Source organism: Alligator sinensis, unplaced genomic scaffold, assembly GCF_000455745.1.
Source record: "Alligator sinensis unplaced genomic scaffold, ASM45574v1 scaffold421_1, whole genome shotgun sequence".
In the NCBI taxonomy this organism is placed as follows: domain Eukaryota; kingdom Metazoa; phylum Chordata; order Crocodylia; family Alligatoridae; genus Alligator; species Alligator sinensis.
In genome coordinates, this window is record NW_005841871.1 from 1,637,010 (window position 1) to 1,654,953 (window position 17,944).

Here is a 17,944-nt window from a genome sequence, read left to right on the forward strand (position 1 = left end):
CTTCATTAAGGCAGGGACCGAACACAAAGGGAAACTCCAAGTGTCTGTAGGACTAGTGTGCTACACAGTCTTGTTAGGGGGGGGGAATTCTTATACACCTGGGGGCTCTGTCCTAAAGATAGAAAGTTAAAAAAAAGATATAAAAGAGATACTTAAAAGAGGTATTTACAGTGTCTGGGGTTTTAAAAACAGGAAAAGGGGAGTCAGCACTGTTTATTATATAGTAACCGGTCTTGCAACTGCTATTCTGGAGGTGCTCAGCTAGAAGACAATGAAGGAGCAACTTAAACCAGTGTCTGGAAGTGAAGGCACCTGGTCTGGAAGTAGCATCAAGCTGGCACTTTTTTCCTTTCTCTTGGTGATGACCATAAGAGATAGACATGGGGCTGAGGATTTATCAAGGCTCATTACATTTACAAGAGCAACAGGTCCTAAGACATTACCTCTTCAGTCAATAGCAGGGCCTCAACCAGTGAGCAGAAGCTCATTAGATTGTCTCTCACATTTGGAAGTTAGGAGATAAGACTGAGGAGGAGCTAGGGAAAATATCTGTCTCCTTGCTCATTCTTCTCTGAGTACAGAACCAGACCAGGAAGTCACAGCTTTTTAACCCAGTAAAAATATGGAGCATTCAACCAGCCATTTGGTTTGTGCTAGTCACTGGATTTTAAAGTCAGCTCTTCAGGACTGAAGAATCCCCATCTTCTACTGAATACCTCAATAAAAAGAGTTAAGATCAATCCTTCCAAAAATGAACACAAAGAACTAGAACATGTACAGGAAAGAGAAAATATGGCATAGAGTGCGCCTAGGGCTACAAATCTGCTACCTTAGTTTGAGTTTGAATTGTAATAAGTTCCCAGTGTATTGTATGAACACAAGATATATTATCCTTCTCCGCGGTAACAGATGATGGACACTTGCTTCCACAGGACTGTTTAGGATCCTTCTCTTCACCAGTGTTTACAGCCATGCTTGCAATTCTGTGACTTCCCCAGGGAAAAATAAAAAGATACAGAAAAGAGTCTTTCGGTTTTTGTATTCAGTTGCAAATATCAGCTAACCAGGTAACTGTGCATCTCTCTGGAGTTAATGCTCAAAACCACGCCTGAGTGATTGCCTAAGAAAATATAAGAAACAAAATGTTTGTATTAGTGTTTGCAGGCATTTTGAAATATATTTCCCTTTTATTGAAGGGACAAGTCAATCAAATAAGATGATGGTTTGATCACACAACACATCAGGTGAAGGTGGTGCAGCAGCTCAGTGTACCTACAGCATATGTTCTGCTTTAGTGCCTTAAAGCTTTTGCTCATGATGAGTTTGTGGTGAATTCCTAGGGTTTCTATCCCAGTGACAGCATAAGGTGGTTCTCTTTGCAGCTTAAAAAGGTGGTAGTTGCCTTGAGGGGTGCAGGTGAGGGAGGAGAATGGAACCGGAGGCTTCCATTCAACATGCCACTGACCTGGGACTGGACACTGACCGGCATCAGCAATAAGGGAACTCTGTAGCTGTTCAAGTTGCCACCTCTCCCAGAAGGAGTCACTGCAAGGTAATGGTGTTGAGGAGTCCCAAGGTGGGGGTTGCGATAAAGTAGGCAACATAAAATATATAGAAAACAAAAGAAGTGGATGGGTGAGTCTGGAAATACTGTACTGTGAAAATTCAAAAGTTATGAGAAGAGAGAGAACAAACAGAAAACTAGGCTCGTAAAATTCTGCTGTGCATGGAGCGATCACCCTAGCAGCGGTGGGAAGAGGAAAAAAAAACCCATCAGAATAAGTAGGACTCTCCATAAGACCTTCTGCAAGTAATGTTGTGAAAGAGAATTTAATATTACAGTAGGGATTATAACATATCTCATACCTCAAGCCAGAGAAAATAGAACAATATTGAGACAAATAGAAATGTTTTCTTTGCAGTGATGAGAACTATTGAAGCTATATAAATATTGGAGATAAAGAAGTCTGGTGTGGAGAAGTATAGGTTTCTGTCTTAAAAATACTCTTATGTTTTAAAACGGCATAGTAGCTGATAAATATAGATGGTTTTGACCCAAGCAAATGAACTCTTCATGCTCCACTACAATATCTGCTGGTGCTGAAAACCTGGCCAAACTACAAATCACATTTAGATCTGCATTTTCTAACCTAATTTCAGGCAGCATCGTTAAAAAATCTTGATCTTACGTTCCTTACTTAATCTGCATTCCCTACTGACTGCAACAGAAGTTTCCTCAGAGTAAGGAGTACAAGATCATATCCCATGCAGCCTCAAAGTGAACAAGAAGGACTATTTTGAAGGTGTTATAAATCAGGGTAGAATTTCTTCATGCCAGTGACCTGTCCCAAGCGGCCATATATGAATAAATAGTGAGTATTTTTTCCACAACTATGAGAAGATTGTGTTTGAATAGCACCTGATATAAGCCAAGGTGTTTGAGAGCCAGATTCCAGTCTTGGAGGTGCTTAAAAGGGACTAGTGTGAAATCTAGGTGCCAAAGAATAATTCAGAAGCCACAAAATCAGTAGGCACCTAAGTTCAAGTAGTGCCTCTATTTTGGACCGCAAAATTCCTTAGGTACCTACAGTTGGGCTTCTGCACATGCTCAGAAGTGACCTGCTAGCTTGACCATCTAGACATCTACCTCCTGCCTAATCTTTGTTGTAATCCAGTTTGATGCTGGAAAGTGCCTAAATCTCTACTGAGCAGAAATAAGTGTTCTGGATCAGAAGTTAACTGAGACGCACAATGTACCATCTGAATCAATTGTTTAAACCCTTCAGACTGATGGAGGTGTTTCCTATTTGTTGTATAGGCTCCTATGGATTTTCTATAGTGCTCTTTAGAGGCGATTCTTTCCCTCTCTCTGTGTAGAGCACTCAGACACCTAGACATGGTCAAATCAGATTATTCTTCTAGGCTGAGACATCTAGATTGTAGGCCCTGGAACACCTAAATGTAGTCACTTGATGAAATTGGGTCTGACCTCTGTGCCTCCTACTCATTTTTGGCAGACTCCACTTTAGAGACCAAGGTCTCTGGAGGTATTTTAATCCAAACATTTTTTTTTTTTTACAAAAAACAAAAGGATGCAGTTTTGCAGTTACAATCAAAGTTGCCTTTGTGAGCTTCGAAAGAAATCAGTAATGATTTTAGTGCATGGAAAATTGTCAAAATTTGTACAAAAACATATACAACTATTTTGCAGGTGAATTTTGCACGTGGCTTTTTCCTTTTTCTAAATAGCTATGTCTCTGGGAAGCAAGAAGTAGTATACAGTCCAGCTAATGGAAAAGGAAGAAAACAACAGTAAAAGACAAAGACAAACGGGTTAAAGAAACAACAAAAGGTAGACAAAGAAAGCCTGCCAAAAAGTTTGTCCCATCTTCCTCATGGTGGATTTATGAAACCTTCTGTCTACATAGTTGTCCCCTTCACAGTGTTAGAAGTCTTGGAAACTTAGGGTCAGATGTTCCATTTTCACAGGATTGGCAGAAATGCACCTGAATGGTGTTACTGTGTGTTACATTTTTCAGGCAATTCTAAATTCTCAGTACAGTTGGAGTATTTTATAGGAAATGAAATACTTAGACAATAATTATAATCATGGGCTGCCAGGATGAGCACTTTCATCAGATCTTGAATCATTTACTCTACTTTCATAGAAAGATTTCTACATGGAGATCACAGCCTCTGCCCAATGGATATTGGCAGTTCAGGACTGAAAATGGGAAAATTTCATCGAGTTTTCCAACTTAGAAATTAATTTGATATGTGTAGGAGAGAGTACATTCTCTTCCACTTCAAATAATATAACAAATATACCGCTGAAGTCAGGTATAGTCTTCATTAAGGAAATATTCATTCTGCACATCATTTTACTTCACATGAAATTCATTATATTCAGTATTCAAGGCCTCAATGAGATTGTTTAAGTGCTAGTAAAGTTGAGCTATGCTGCTTACTGTATTATCCTCCTTATGTTGTTTGCAGATTGCATGACACTAATTATACTATTTTATGTAATGTAGTGTGTGGTCTAAATGATGTGTCATAACAATCAATAGCCTTGGCGGAATTTCAAACCAAACAGAATGAGAGAAGATAAAATTAGAAGATCTCCTGGTAGGAGTTTACAATTTGCTTTCTCCTGAAGCAGAAAATCAAAAAGCTGTAAGTACAAATAAACTTGTAAAAATTACTGTCCAAGAAGACAAAATAAAAGTTAATAAAGTGAAGGTGAAGTTACCTCTTGCGTTACCTAGTGTTTGAGAGTCCATATCATCATCAATAAACTCCTCACCCTGGATGATGTTCTGAGTGTCCTCACTGTGATTAACAGGGCTGGTCATCTCCTGTTCTTTTTCATTGTGCATTTGGGCATAGACATTTCTGCCTGGCAGTTTCCTAAACAGTGTAGGGGGAATAAAGAGATCCATTGATGGAATTTAATTACCAGTGAAATAGTGTACAATTAACTTCAGGCCCCTACGGGAAAATCCACTAAGATTAAATAACAAATAATAATAGGTTCACAAAGTATCACTTAGCCATGTTTTACAGTACTGCAGCATTTGTTGATCTTTTCAGGTTAATGAATCCTAATTTGAAGTAAAAATTTTCATGACCTTTAAAATTAAAGAGTAAAAGTCCATTATACAATACCAACGATAAGATCATAGAATTCATCTCTATGTGTGCTTCAAAAGATTGAATGGATGTTTGATCTTCAAGGTCAAGGGTGAGTGACAAGAGGGGGCATCAGATATCATTTGCTCTGGGTTGTAATAAAATTGTAAGCATCTCAAAAGACTCCCCCTTCCACAAATCACTTTTCGGTCCACTGGATGGGAAACATTGCACTACAGCATCCCTGAGATCATACCAATTTAAAAGCTAGGGAAGATATGTGACCTGCCCAGAGGTCATACAGAATCAGAGCCTCCACTGGGAATAACAGCAATGTGACATCATAATGTAAGTGCCACAGCATCGCCATCAGCTTCTCATCTGAGATAGTCAGAATGTCTGAACAATATTAAAAAGTAGTAAAACGGTTTATTTGGAAAGCATAAAGTGAAGCACTTTATCACCCATTCCTGATGCTAAGTCTCTATATCAATGATTTTTAACTGGGGTTTCACTGAACACTTCAACGGGGAGGCAAGGCCCTTTCAGGGGTGCTGCGGCATGGGTGCTGCTGCCAGGGTGTCCAGGTGGAACTGCCTCCCTCCAGCGTCTCATGCACAGCTGGATAAGCCTAAAGCACATGGAAGCACTCACAGAGCAGACAGAGCTGCCTTGCACACCTCTGTTTCCAGAAGTGAGGGGGGAGGCTGACTGGGACAGGCTGCAGCAAAAGTTCTCCTGCCTGCTTTAGGCTTATCTGGATGAGCCCAAGGCACCCGGGGCAGTTCCACCTGGCTGTGATGGTGACAGCAGCACTCCAGATCCTAAAAACAAAACTACAGAAGCTTCAGCATAACTATTCAGTAAGAAACTCTGAGTTCTATGAGCAAGATATTTGAAAATGCATTTATTTTCTTCCATGAAAGAACTGGAGTGCTAATTTGAACATCGAGCTATTGCAATGTTATGTACTGCATCTGTATTCGACAGCAGATTTGAGGAATGGAAGGATGCTCCCTGTCTCTCACCAAGCAGACACCTTTGATTTTAAGGGTAGAGGTCATGAGCTTCATTCCTCACTCTGTAATAAGCTGGTGATCATGGCTGTCAGTTTTGTGTTTGACCATAGATCATGCAACAAACAAGTCAAAAGGAAAAGTGGTGCTGAATTGTCCTGCTTCTGAGCTCCTTCAGTTGTGTAGTGACAATGAGTAGAAAAAAAACAACACAATTTTAAGGTAGCTCTCTAAAAATGGACAACTTCACCTCTGTACTCTAACAGCCATATGAAAGCTGGAAAAATACATGAATTGCTCTGTCTGCCCTAGACATTTCTGAAATGACCTGGGTTTAAATGTCATTTCAAAAGAAATGTTCTATTCCAGCTGGCATCATTTTGGTTTGAGTTTAGAAGTTATTGGATCAAATGTTATTTATAATGACAGATTCTGTTCAAAATATCACTAGCCACTTTCTATTGTAAAGTAACAGGAAAAATATCACAGGAAAATATAAGCAAAAATTTTGAAAAATATAATAATAGAAAATGTTAAACAATCAAAAAGATCAAAAGAAATTTTTCCCTATAATTTGACCTGTCTGTGGGATGAATTTGATCCGATGTGTTTAAACATAATGGAAGGCAACTTCAAAGAAGTCAAACAAAGAAAAATCACTAGCAGAAGGGTTTTTTTGTACCAGAGAACGAGTGAACCTCACTTATTGGTTGACTGGAAGGACTGAGAAAGGACAACGGGTCCACTAACTGAGTTTTAGTGGCACAAGACCAAATTAACAGATGCCCATGCCCACTATGCTTCCTCCAAGTAACCTTCATTTCTTTTTATAATCTCTGCAAATAAAGAGTCAATGTATCAATATATCAACATTAAAAAACATGCTCATGACTATGTTGGTATATGAGTATTAACACAAGGCTGTTTTCCTGTTTTCAATGTTGGGGACAATATAACCATTTAGTGCATGGGTCTAGGCAAAAAAAAAAAAAAAAAACACACAAAAATTAGTGTAAAAACGTGGCATTTGAACCCTTCTGTTTTGTATTAGCAATATTCAAATTGAAATCACATTTATCTGAAAACAGAAAATGTTTAAACAAGATGTCCTTTTTACCATTTACTCTTGATCTGAAAAATGTATGCTCTTTGGATTGATCCTCTGCTGGAAACAAATACCTATACTGAGCAATTCACTTTGAATATCTTTAGCTGTTTTATTTTAAGCACAAGATATGGAAATTCAGATGTCTACTCTGAGAACTACAAAAAAAAAAGAGAAAATGTAATCCTCTATCATTCATGAATTCATTAAAATGCTGTTTCAGACTGATATCCTGGTCCTACATTAGGGCTCTGTTTTTCCTATGTTGCATCTTTAATCATTCTATAGTATATAGTGTTTACATTTTAAAACATTTAGCAGCATGAAATAGTTGAGGAAATGAGAGCTATATGATCTAAATATTCACTAGGCTTTCTGAAGCCATTAATTATTGGCTTTTATACAGTTTTCTTCATTTTCCAGAGGCTAGCTTCAAAGTCTATGAAGTATTTAAAATAAAGAATATTATGATGTATTTTTGGCACTGAAATAAAAATAATAACAATAATAATACATTGAAGAGAAGAGTTTGCCATGGTTTGGACTTTATTATGTTTGCATTAGTGCTCAAATGAATAATTTCGTTTTATTTTAGAGCCCTCATAATTTACTTGCCTCTTTCATATTGAAAATACATGCTATTATTTTGATTTGAGAGGAATTTTTTAGGAAATATTATGGATCATTAAATTAGTGGCTGTTTTCACAAGTAAAATGGCTGGGACTAGAACTATATTCTCACAGAACATAAAAGTAATCCAGGCAAGAGGAGAAAAAGATAGGTTTGCTTCTGAGATAGAAAATGAGATGGAGAGTCAACGATGCAGAAAGATAACATATCTCTCCACAGACTAGAAACCATCCAGGAGAGGATGCATATACCAATAATGTTATACAATGATACCCAAGCAGAGGATGAATGGAGATGGGTATAGAAAACAATGCATTCTCTTAAGCAAACTGGGCAAATATAGGCTAGAGTAAGCTACTGTAAATTGTTAATACAACTGGGTGGAAAATTGTATGCAGAGCATAGCTACGATGGCTTACTAATAGACTGGCAGGCTGAATCGAGTGGGGTATAGACATTTACTAAATGTAGAGACTTCAGAGCACAGGATTAGAATCCAAAGTGACCTTGAAAAATTGGGAAATATTTTGAAAGAGAAAAAAATTCAACAAGGATAAATAAAAAGTACTACAATTTAGTAAAGACTAATCAATTGTGGAGATACAAAATGGGGAACTACCATATAGACAGGAACTCTTCAGTAGATCTTCTAATAGGATCATAGGAGAGTAGGGCTGGAAGGAACCATGTGATATCATTGAGCATTTATACACATATTTTTTAGTCCCACGATGCACCAGAGATCTGCTGCTTCAGAGCAGACTTGAATAATCGAGTCTGCCCCACACACAAGCTGATGTGCACTGCACTGCATCACATGCAGTGGTATAAGTGGCGAAATGTGTGTCAGAAAATGGTGGTGGTGCACTTTTGAACTAAAGCACCTTCTGTATGTTTTAGTTCAAAAGTGCAGTGCCTCCATTTTCTCAGCACTGATGTGCATTTCGGCACTTATACAACTATATGTGTTGCAGCACTGGAGGCTTTTCAAAGCGCCCGGCACTGCAACACTTGCATGTGTAAAAATGCCCATTTAGTCCAGTCCCTGCTCAAGGAGGATCATCCCTGACTAAACCATCCCAGTCAAGCGTCTATCCAACCTGCTCTTCAAAATTTCCAGGAATAGAGATGCTATAATTTTTCTAGGTAGCCTGTTCCTATACTTGAACAGCAAGTTCCTCCTAATCTCCAACCTAAAATTCCCTTGCTGCAGCTTGAGGCTATTACTCCTAGTTCTGTCCCCTACAGCCACAGAGAAAAGCCCATCTTCATCCTTGCCATAATTGCCCTCCAGGTATTTGAAGACTGTTATCAAATCCCCCTCAGTCTTGTTTTCTCCAGACTAAATAAAGTTAGTTCTTTCAGCCTTTCCTCAGAAGTCTTGCCTCCTAGACCCCTAAACAGTTTTGCCACTCTGCACTGGACATTTTCCAAAGTGCCCACATACTCCTTGAAACATGAAGGTTGAAAACTGAACATGGCATTCCAGGTGTGGCCTCATCGCTGCTGAATAGAGTAAAAGAATCACTTTCCTTGATTTGCAATGGACACTCCTGTTAATACAATTCAGTACATTGTTGGGTTTTTTTGCAACAAGAGCACACTCTTGGCTCATACTCATCTTACAGTCTATGGTAATCCCCAGGTCCTTCTCTATAGTACTGTAGCCTAGCCACTCATTCCCCAGCCTATATTTGTGCAGGCAATTATGCCATCCCACGTGAAGGACTTTGCATTTGTCCTTATTTAATCTCATCTGATTGATTGCAAACATTTTCTCCAGTGTATCCAGGATTCTGGATCCATCTAGAGTATCTGCAACTCCACCCAACTTCTTGTCATCCAAAAATTTGCTAAGTGCACACTTAATCCCACTGTCTAAATCAGGGGTTCTCAATCTCTGGGCTGTGGCGAGTCAGCTGCGGGTCCAGCCGCGGGTCCACAGCACGGTCAGCTGCCGGACCGGAAGTGACTGCGGACTGGCAAACCGCAGCCCCCCCAGAGCTGGGCAGAGAAGGCCTGGCTCCTTGTGCAGGGTCCAGGAGGGTTTGGACCACTCCCCTGCCCAAGGGGTGGGGGTATCCTTACCTGTCTGCCGGCAGAAATTCTGGCCATGATCGACCACAACTGCTGGACTGCGGTTTGCCAGGACACGGACACTTCTGAGCTGCAGTTTGCCAGGACACGACATAAAATCTTTGAGAACCCCTGGTCTAAATCATTAATAAAGATATTAAATAATACAGGATCCAAGATAGACCCTTGGGGAACTCCACTTGATACCTCCCCCCAGTAAGTGTGTCTAAACACATGCTGGTGCTCTGAGAGCCACTCTAATTAAAGTGCCTTCAGCGTCACCTCAACATGGTGGTGAGGCTGCTTTAACTAAGCTCGTTCAATGAGCTTTAATTAAAGCACCCCCGCCACCATTTTGAAACACAAGAGATGCTGAATACACACGATGCAGAGGCTACTGGAGCATGCTTATTAGCACACTCCAGCAGACTCGAATTATCAAGTCTGCTCTGACGTGCAGATTAGCACGTGTCAGAGCAGAGGTCTGTCACATCTATAGGTGCCCTAAGACATTGAGCCATTGATGACTACTCATTGAGCATGATGATCAAAGAAGTTATGGATCCACCTCTGAGTGCTTTCAGTTAGTCTGCATTTCTTTGTTAATGAGAATGTTGTGAGAGGCAGTGTCAAAGCCTTGCCAAAGTCAAGGTATATTATATCCACTGCTCTCCCCCATCCACAAAACAAATAGATTAACAATGTCATACTGTAAAAAAAAAAAAAAGCCAACATCATACTGGATATATAAGCTGCTATATATTTATAAGATAAACACTGTATCTTTGATGAGTGGAAAGGTTATTTCAAACATCTTGACGCTGGTAAGACCTCAGTTCAGCTCTTATACCAAGTTTTGTGCAACACACTTCAAGAAAGATGTGGACAAACTGGAGAATGGAAAGACTCCAGAGGAGAGCAACCAAAATGATCAGCAGTCTAGAAAACATGACCTTTGAGGAAATACTGAAAGAATTTGGGTTGCTTGGTCTAGAAAATAAAAGACTGAGGAAGACATGATAGCAGCCTTCAAATATGTAGAAGGTTACTGCAGTCATTTTCTTCAGCAATCCCTCGCAGTTGAGGATGATTGTCTTCCATGATTCATGGAAGATATCTGTCCATTACTTCTTTCATTATGGAGAACTTGCTGCACATCAGCTTCCACACAGCTCTTGACAGAATGGGACCTTGATCCAATGGCAAAGAGACCAAGAAAACTGGGGATCTTGTTCCGCTGCAGCTTTCATCTGCCTTTGCAGCCATTGGGATTCTAACATCTTCTGCCTGCTCTGCCATCGAGGACTTGTAGACCCACGGCTGGGGGCTAGGCAGGCTTATTATAGTGGCAACCTGTACTCGTCATATCACAGCATTGTCAAAGGATAAACGTGGCTTTTCAGGAGGGAAAGCATTGCCATCTACTGTCTTCATCACATCCTGGTGGTGCTTCTGTTGCTTGGTCTGTGACTGCTTATTCATCAGCATTACCCCTGCTTATTTCACAGCTAACCTTCCCTGAAGGTCATTCCACTATCCGTCACCTGTGGACGTGCTGGGTAGCAGCAAAGCTCTGCTATACAGAGTGGAAAGTTATTAACCATTCTCCTTGTCTACTATAATTGGGACAAGAAGTAAAGGGCTTTACGTTGCAACATGGGTGATTTAGATTGAAATAATTAGATTTCTAACTGCAACTACAGTTAGGCACTGGTATAGAGTACTGAGGTAGAGTGGGAAATTCTACTGATGAAAGTTTTAAATAGCAGGTCAGGTTTATGTATAGCTGGTTCACACCCCTGGCTTGGGGGATGGACTAGATGACTTCGTAAGGTCCCTTCGGTTCTTATTTTCTGTGATTCTATGATTAATCTTATATGCCTATTGTACTAAGCAACGAAGGATGATCTCAGCTCCTTGTTAGTAATGTGATACATAGATGGCAGCTTTGATGTGGTTAAAATATAATTTTTCTTCCCTTGAGTTCACATAGTAGATATAGAGCTATTTATCTCAGCTTTTTTTACCCCACAGTGTCCCATGCACTGTGGAAGCTAGCTAAAAGGGTTGCTAAACAGATGAAGGAATCTTGTCCCGATGACTAACAGGATATTCATAACATACATAACCATAAACATCAAAAAGAGAGGGGAGACTTTTTATTGGGACTGAATTCAATGTAAGAAGGATGGTAGAGTTTTTAGAGACAATATGCAGATCCTCAGCCCTTTCTAAAAGAGGGATCTCACTCCCACAACTTTCCAATTGCTTATGATATTCAAGTGATGTGCTGTGGCCATTATGTTTAACCTGGATGATAAAACTGTTGTGGTGTGCTAATGAAGCTGGCAGCATATTGCTAGCTTGAAGCACCAGATTGTTAATTGTCTGATACATAAAGTATGAAAAAGAGACATTTTTTTTTTGCCTCTGTAATATTCTTATTCTCTGAACTGCCTCCTGCTTTGGAACCTCAGCAGGATTTGTCTCACCTTCCATCCCACAATAATCACAATTTTGGAAAAGGTTTATTGAAAACATCATTCCTTTACTAATGAAATGAAATGCTTGCACTTTCCTTTTAAAAACATTATACCTTTGCTGTGGAAAATACTTTTTAAAAGTAGCCCCTGAGCCCAATGTGTTAGTTAAAGTGTCTGTAAAGCACTGTGACCACTAGAACTTTTAAAGTCTTTAGGCTGCCCGTGCTTATTGATCTCTGTCCTGGGTGGGGGTGGGTGGGGTATACTCTCGTGAATCCCAGCCACTTATAACGTTTAGTTCATGTAATAAATGTCTAGGACAGAGTGGTACAGATACTCTGTTTTATAGACTCATTTGTTGGGAATTCTGTTTCTTCATTGAAAGACCATGTGAAAGTGTAAAAGATGTATACTCATGAGTCTGAGTCTGAGTCAGGCTCATAGGCTGAATTAGGCTGTGCTGGTAAATATTTCACAAGTGATTCATATCTTTTCCTAAACACTGTGTTTTCATAGAATCTTGGTTTCGTGGATTGTCTGCTTTACACTTCAGAAGAATTAAATCTTATTGGAGACTGCATGCTCCTGTTCCCTGTCATGGAACGTACTGTGTTCGGAGACTTAAATGAGAAATGTCTTCTTTTTTAATATCCTAATTTTTCACTAATCTGCTTTAGAAAACTTATTTTGAGACATCCGCTGGTCTAAGAAATCTGTGACTTGGGAATATTTTGCTTTTCATTCAAAGATCCTCTTCCAGTATGACCTTAAAAACATGGGTTAGAAAGGAGGAAGTGGAGGGGGGGGGCAAACTTTTTGGCAGAGGCACTAATTAGCCCTGCCCCCTCCAAGCGTCACTCTAACCCTTTCCCCTACCTGATCTGCTTTTCTGCTGTCTGTTCCCTGCCACTGTATTTATAGTAACTAAGTATCTGTCACACTATTTTTTAATTCAAATATTATCTTATTGAATGTGTACATGTTGTATAACACAATAACCTCCTTGTACTGAGGAATGGATCGTATTGAAATCCAGTACATGAATTCAACACAGAAAGTACTGCATTTGGAATAATGTTCTAGGGAGCATTTGATCAACTCAGCACATAGTTAGATAAAATGGGGGCATTTTGGAATAATGATAAATGTTTGCAGTTTTATTTCCAACAAAAGTAGCAGATGAGTGAGTCTTCCTAGTCCGTGTTTGAATATTTGCTATTATGATGTATCCTGAACAATGTAACCCAATCAAGCAACCTAATCACTAGCTGGCTAGACAAGACAGACAAAGCATATTGTTCTGTATGTGAAAAATGAATCCTGTGGCTCATAATTCAGCCTAACACAATGATTTTCATCCTAATTAGAACAATGGTAAATGGTAGCATTTCAATCTTCCCTTCTTAATGTGCATTTTTTCAGCAGGGGCAATGATACCACATCACTGTTTGCTACACCCCTGGTCCACTAGAATTCTCCTCACCTTCCCACTAAACTAATGTTCTCCTCTTTTCTAGAATATGAGGTATTTCACATGCTGCCTAGTGAAAGAGGTCTTATTTAGGATTATTCTCCTCTAATGTTTTGTGTGCATAAACGTCTTACAAAGGGGGATGAACTGTAAACCCTCGAAGCTGATGACAGCAAACGATACTTGAACAAACAGCAGATTCTTTCATGCTCGTCTGATTGTTTGCCTGGCAGAGAAAAGGGGTGATAAAATCAGACCCAGTGCCCTACTCACTCATTGGGCATGTCTACATGAGATGTTTACTGTGCAATAAACTAATTAGATGTGTAATAAATGTCAGGTATCTACATGTGGTATCTACACATGCACCCCTATTAGGCTGGAGTAAATTAATTTACTGTGTGGCATAATATTACTTGTAAATACAGGTGATATCGTGCTGCAGAGTAAAATATTCTGCAGCAGTGCATGTGTAGACACTGCCCTGGCTCGCTGGGGCACAAGGGTGCTTCATGTGAGGGCTGCCTGCCAACTAGGCCTGCACTGAAACATTCTTATGCCCCAGCCAGTCCCTCTGCAGCACGCTGAGCCAGGTTGGAGCAGCCCCAAGCTGGCAGGCTGACTCCTGGAGCCCCCTACCAGCCGGGGCTGCTCCGACCTGCTCAATGTACTGCATTCCCGGACTCACATGTAACTGGCATTAATATGCACATGTAGATGTGCGCATTCTTGGCTTTCCCTTTTTGACTGACAAGAAGTGTGTGGCGCCTGTGATGTGAACTGATCTTGTGATGGGATATGATTTGGAAATGGACACAATGATTGCATTTATATTAGGTCAAACACTCAGAAAGCAGTACATTCAACTTGTAAAACTGCTCAGCTCCTAATAGGTGCCCAAATAAATCATCACATTTTTTAAACTTGGCTACAACGAGGGCTTCTAGGTGGTCTGAGCACTTTCAAAATTCTGTAGTTAGCTGCCTACAAGGCCCACAAACTCCTCCACAGTTGTGTTTTGAGAGCACATGAAAATCTGGCCTTACAAATTGTCAGTCACAATTGCCCTGAGTTTAGAAGTGAACAGGCTGGAGGTTGCCTACCACTTTACCTTAGACGGTCATTAGATTTCAAAAATTCAGCATTCATTAACTCAAAGACTACTTTGTTTGCTACTGAAACTGACCCATGGATGCATCTATGTTTGCCACTTTACCATCCAATGCCATAGAAACAGGACTTCCTCCACTTTCTTAGAAGCCTACAGTAGAATCTAAAGGAGACCACTTCCTGGAAGCTTTAACAGTAAGCCCAACATTTCTTTTTCTTTTTCTAAACATATTTCATCCCCTAATTCATACCCACTCCTTCCCTGCACTACTCCATATAACTTTTCCTCTCTCATGTGTATTTATGACTTTTGAGTATGTGAAGTGTCATTTTCAGCCTTAGCTTTATTTTATCTAATCTGCAGTGACCACCCTCTTTAAATTTTCTCATAAATTAATCCTGTCATCTTTCAAACTTTCTATGAATTATTAACTATTCATTGGGCCAGCAATGAGTAAGAAAGAATGACTGTACTCTTCTGCTTGTCCATTCACAGCATCTGATGAAGAAGGCTGTAGCCTACAAAAGCTCATATCTCTCTCAACAAATTAGTCTACCAGGTGCCACCCTGTCTTGCCTTCCACCAAAGTTCAGACAAACACAGCTAACTACCTCCCTGTACTCCTCTAGTTATGGCATTCATCTGACATTATGGTCTCTCCTCCAAGAACATTTATTTTATATGAAGTGGAATAGCTTCACAACAGAGGGGAAACAAAGCTGTGAATAGCCTATAGACTAGTAATTGGATCACTTTTTTGAGAGAGAGATCAACGATGTTTTTCCTACCCCTACTTCTGCATTAAAACTCAGGGATTCCTAACAGGGAATATATTTCACATTTCCCAAACAATAAGGGCCAATTTGTGAATTATTTACCCCATGTGTGAGCAGTAACTTATAATTCAAGGAGGCATCACTCATGAGTAAGAGCTCACCCAGGAGACTAAAGGGGTGAAAATATGATCCCAAACATTAGTAACACAAGATTTTTAGAAGTGGTTAGGGATTTTAGACATTCCATGAGAGATGCATTAAAGAGACCCTGATTTTTCACACACTTTCATGGTCTGTATTTTCTGAAAATAAGGGTCTTTAGGCCACTTGAAGTTGAGACCTCAAAAATGGGTGCACCTGAAAAAATTATTAGATACCTTTAAAAGTATTTAAAAAATAATTCTGTCAATGCCCTGAAAATCAGACTTCTCAGGGAGTAAAACTGGACCCTGTTGCACAGTAATTCTCCAGCGTTGACAGCAGTTATTAGCCTACTGAGAAACACCTGCTTGTGCCACACATTTTTCTTAATTTGAACCCCTAACTAAATCAAACACAAATGAAAATTTAAAGGAAAGTGATTTCCACAGGAAAATTAGAAAAGCATTAGGGAAGTTACACTATATTACAGTTCACAAATACTGCTATAATTCTTATTGGCAATAACTATACTATTCAGGAAATAATAGGCCAGGAAAACAGTTTAGGAAGGATTCAAGATGGTAAGAATTACTTTTCTTTCTTTCTTTCTTTCTTAAATATTTTATAATACTTGTACCACTTGTTAGCTGTGTCTGTTGTTTAATTGCCTCAAACCTAAGAGTTAATAAAATGGACCTCATAATAGATAACACAATAAAGTTTTATGATCCTATAATATAAACAGAGACACTTCAATGCACTGCTGTTGAAAATAATATAAGTATATCACACCAACCATTTTACGGTGCTTTTTGTGGTTGCAGACACCCAAAATAGGTAGCTGGAGTTCTGTGCTTTTATTTCAGTTGTACAGTGGAGTCGCATCTTACGTGGGGGTTAGGTTCTAAAGTCAACGTGTAAGGCGAAAATCGTGTATAGTCAAAATTACCCTTGAAAATCCCTTAAATTGCCCATACTGGGGGTTCATCAGGGCTTGATGTCGATCCAGGAGATAATGGGCTAGGCTTGGGTGACGGAGATCGAGTCATAGACAAAATGGTTGGCTCTGGTTCAGCTCGAGAAGTTGATTGCATAGGCTCATCTGCTGCTGGTTGTTTTTTCTTGGAACACATGATGATCAGCAACTGTCGTTGTTGTCTCTTGAGCTGCTCAAACATTTCTTGGTATGGTCTCAAATCGTCCGTAATACGACGTGTGATTTTGAGGCTTTGTTCCATGGAAGGATCGTATTCAGAAATTAAATCATTCAAGTATTTTGCTGCTTGGAACACTTCAGCAAATTTATGAAGATCCCAACTTACTGGCTCTTCCTGTTCATCGTCATCATCATCTCCGAGCACGTATAGTCGAATTCGCGTAAGTTAAATGCGCGTATGATGCGACTCTACTGTATATAAAGTCTGATATACAATTCAACATTTCATCCATAAGAACAGTCAGTCACCAAGAGATTTAAGATTCTCCCGTGGATGTACCAAAGCAAGCATCAGTGAAAAAGGTATTTTTGCTGATATGTACTCTCATCTAACTGCTGTATTTTTGCTGTTACAAAAGCACAGCATGGCACCCTAGTCTGTAAAATTATTATTATTTTCATTAAAAAAAAAAATCAATGATGAAATAAGAATTGACTAAATTAATGTGTAACAACAGTAGGGTTTTGTCCAATGAGAATGTTTTATCACTGGCTGGCTGTTCAAACCTAAACACTTCTCTATGCAGAACCAAAAGTAAAATAAAATAATACCTAAGCAGCAAATAATTCCTAAATATATCTCAATCATCAAATACAAATCAATACTTCCTTAAAGCTGGTAAAGGCAAAAATATTTGCTTGCAGCTTATATGGTATCACTTATCCATTAGAAATGCATTGCTTACATAAAGATCATTTCCATAGCTCTTTTATTTCTTCATCAGTGTCCTACAGGGTTAACTCTATTTCTATCTATTTCCATCACATCTGGGCATTCTTAATTTGAGCTGCACATTTTCAATAATCAAAACCTAATTGTCATGACCCAAAGGCATGATTTTGTTTGTGCTTCGGCACCAGAATTATCCCCGCCAAGTTGTAGCTTCATTGCACGGGAGAGTTTCCTGTTGCACAGGAAACTCCCGGTGCAGGGACGAGTTTCCCGCCTTTTCTGCAGCTTCTTTTGCAGAGTGCATTGCTCATGTTGCAAGAGGAATGCACGGTACAAAAGAGTTCCCGCCACCGGTATGCAAATTCGTTCCCCGTGATTGGCTAGTGCTAAATTATTCACACGTGGCGGCTAACGATTGGCTTGTTAGCCGTATAAGAGGCTTGAATGGTTTCCGCCCAAGCCGAAGAGGACTCCACATCCATCTCGTGGGGACTCTGGATACACGGCAGGGTAATAGAAACCCTGTGTGAGATCCAGAGGAGCGTGGCAGCCTGATCCACCACCCACCTCTTCCCGTCTTCGAGCGCGACTTTTATAAGACGTATTTACGATT

At 39.7% G+C, this 17,944-nt stretch overlaps 1 protein-coding gene across 3 annotated transcripts in view; it reads right to left on the minus strand.

The window, feature by feature from the left end:
* Window positions 1–1,001: 1,001 nt before the first annotated feature.
* SORCS2 (sortilin related VPS10 domain containing receptor 2) overlaps window positions 1,002–17,944 on the minus strand; it is an 857,365-nt gene continuing 840,422 nt past the window's right edge. For 2 of the 3 annotated variants that reach the window (XM_025195405.1, XM_025195408.1), the window contains exons 26-27: window positions 4,265–4,410; window positions 1,290–1,545 (exon numbers count right to left, since the gene is read on the minus strand). In XM_025195405.1, the coding sequence (XP_025051190.1) occupies window positions 1,346–1,545; window positions 4,265–4,410 (346 nt within the window). In that variant the 3' untranslated portion in view covers window positions 1,290–1,345. Of the gene's footprint in view, window positions 1,121–1,289; window positions 1,546–4,264; window positions 4,411–17,944 lie in introns of those variants that run through there. The other variant, XM_025195414.1, reaches the window with a different exon arrangement.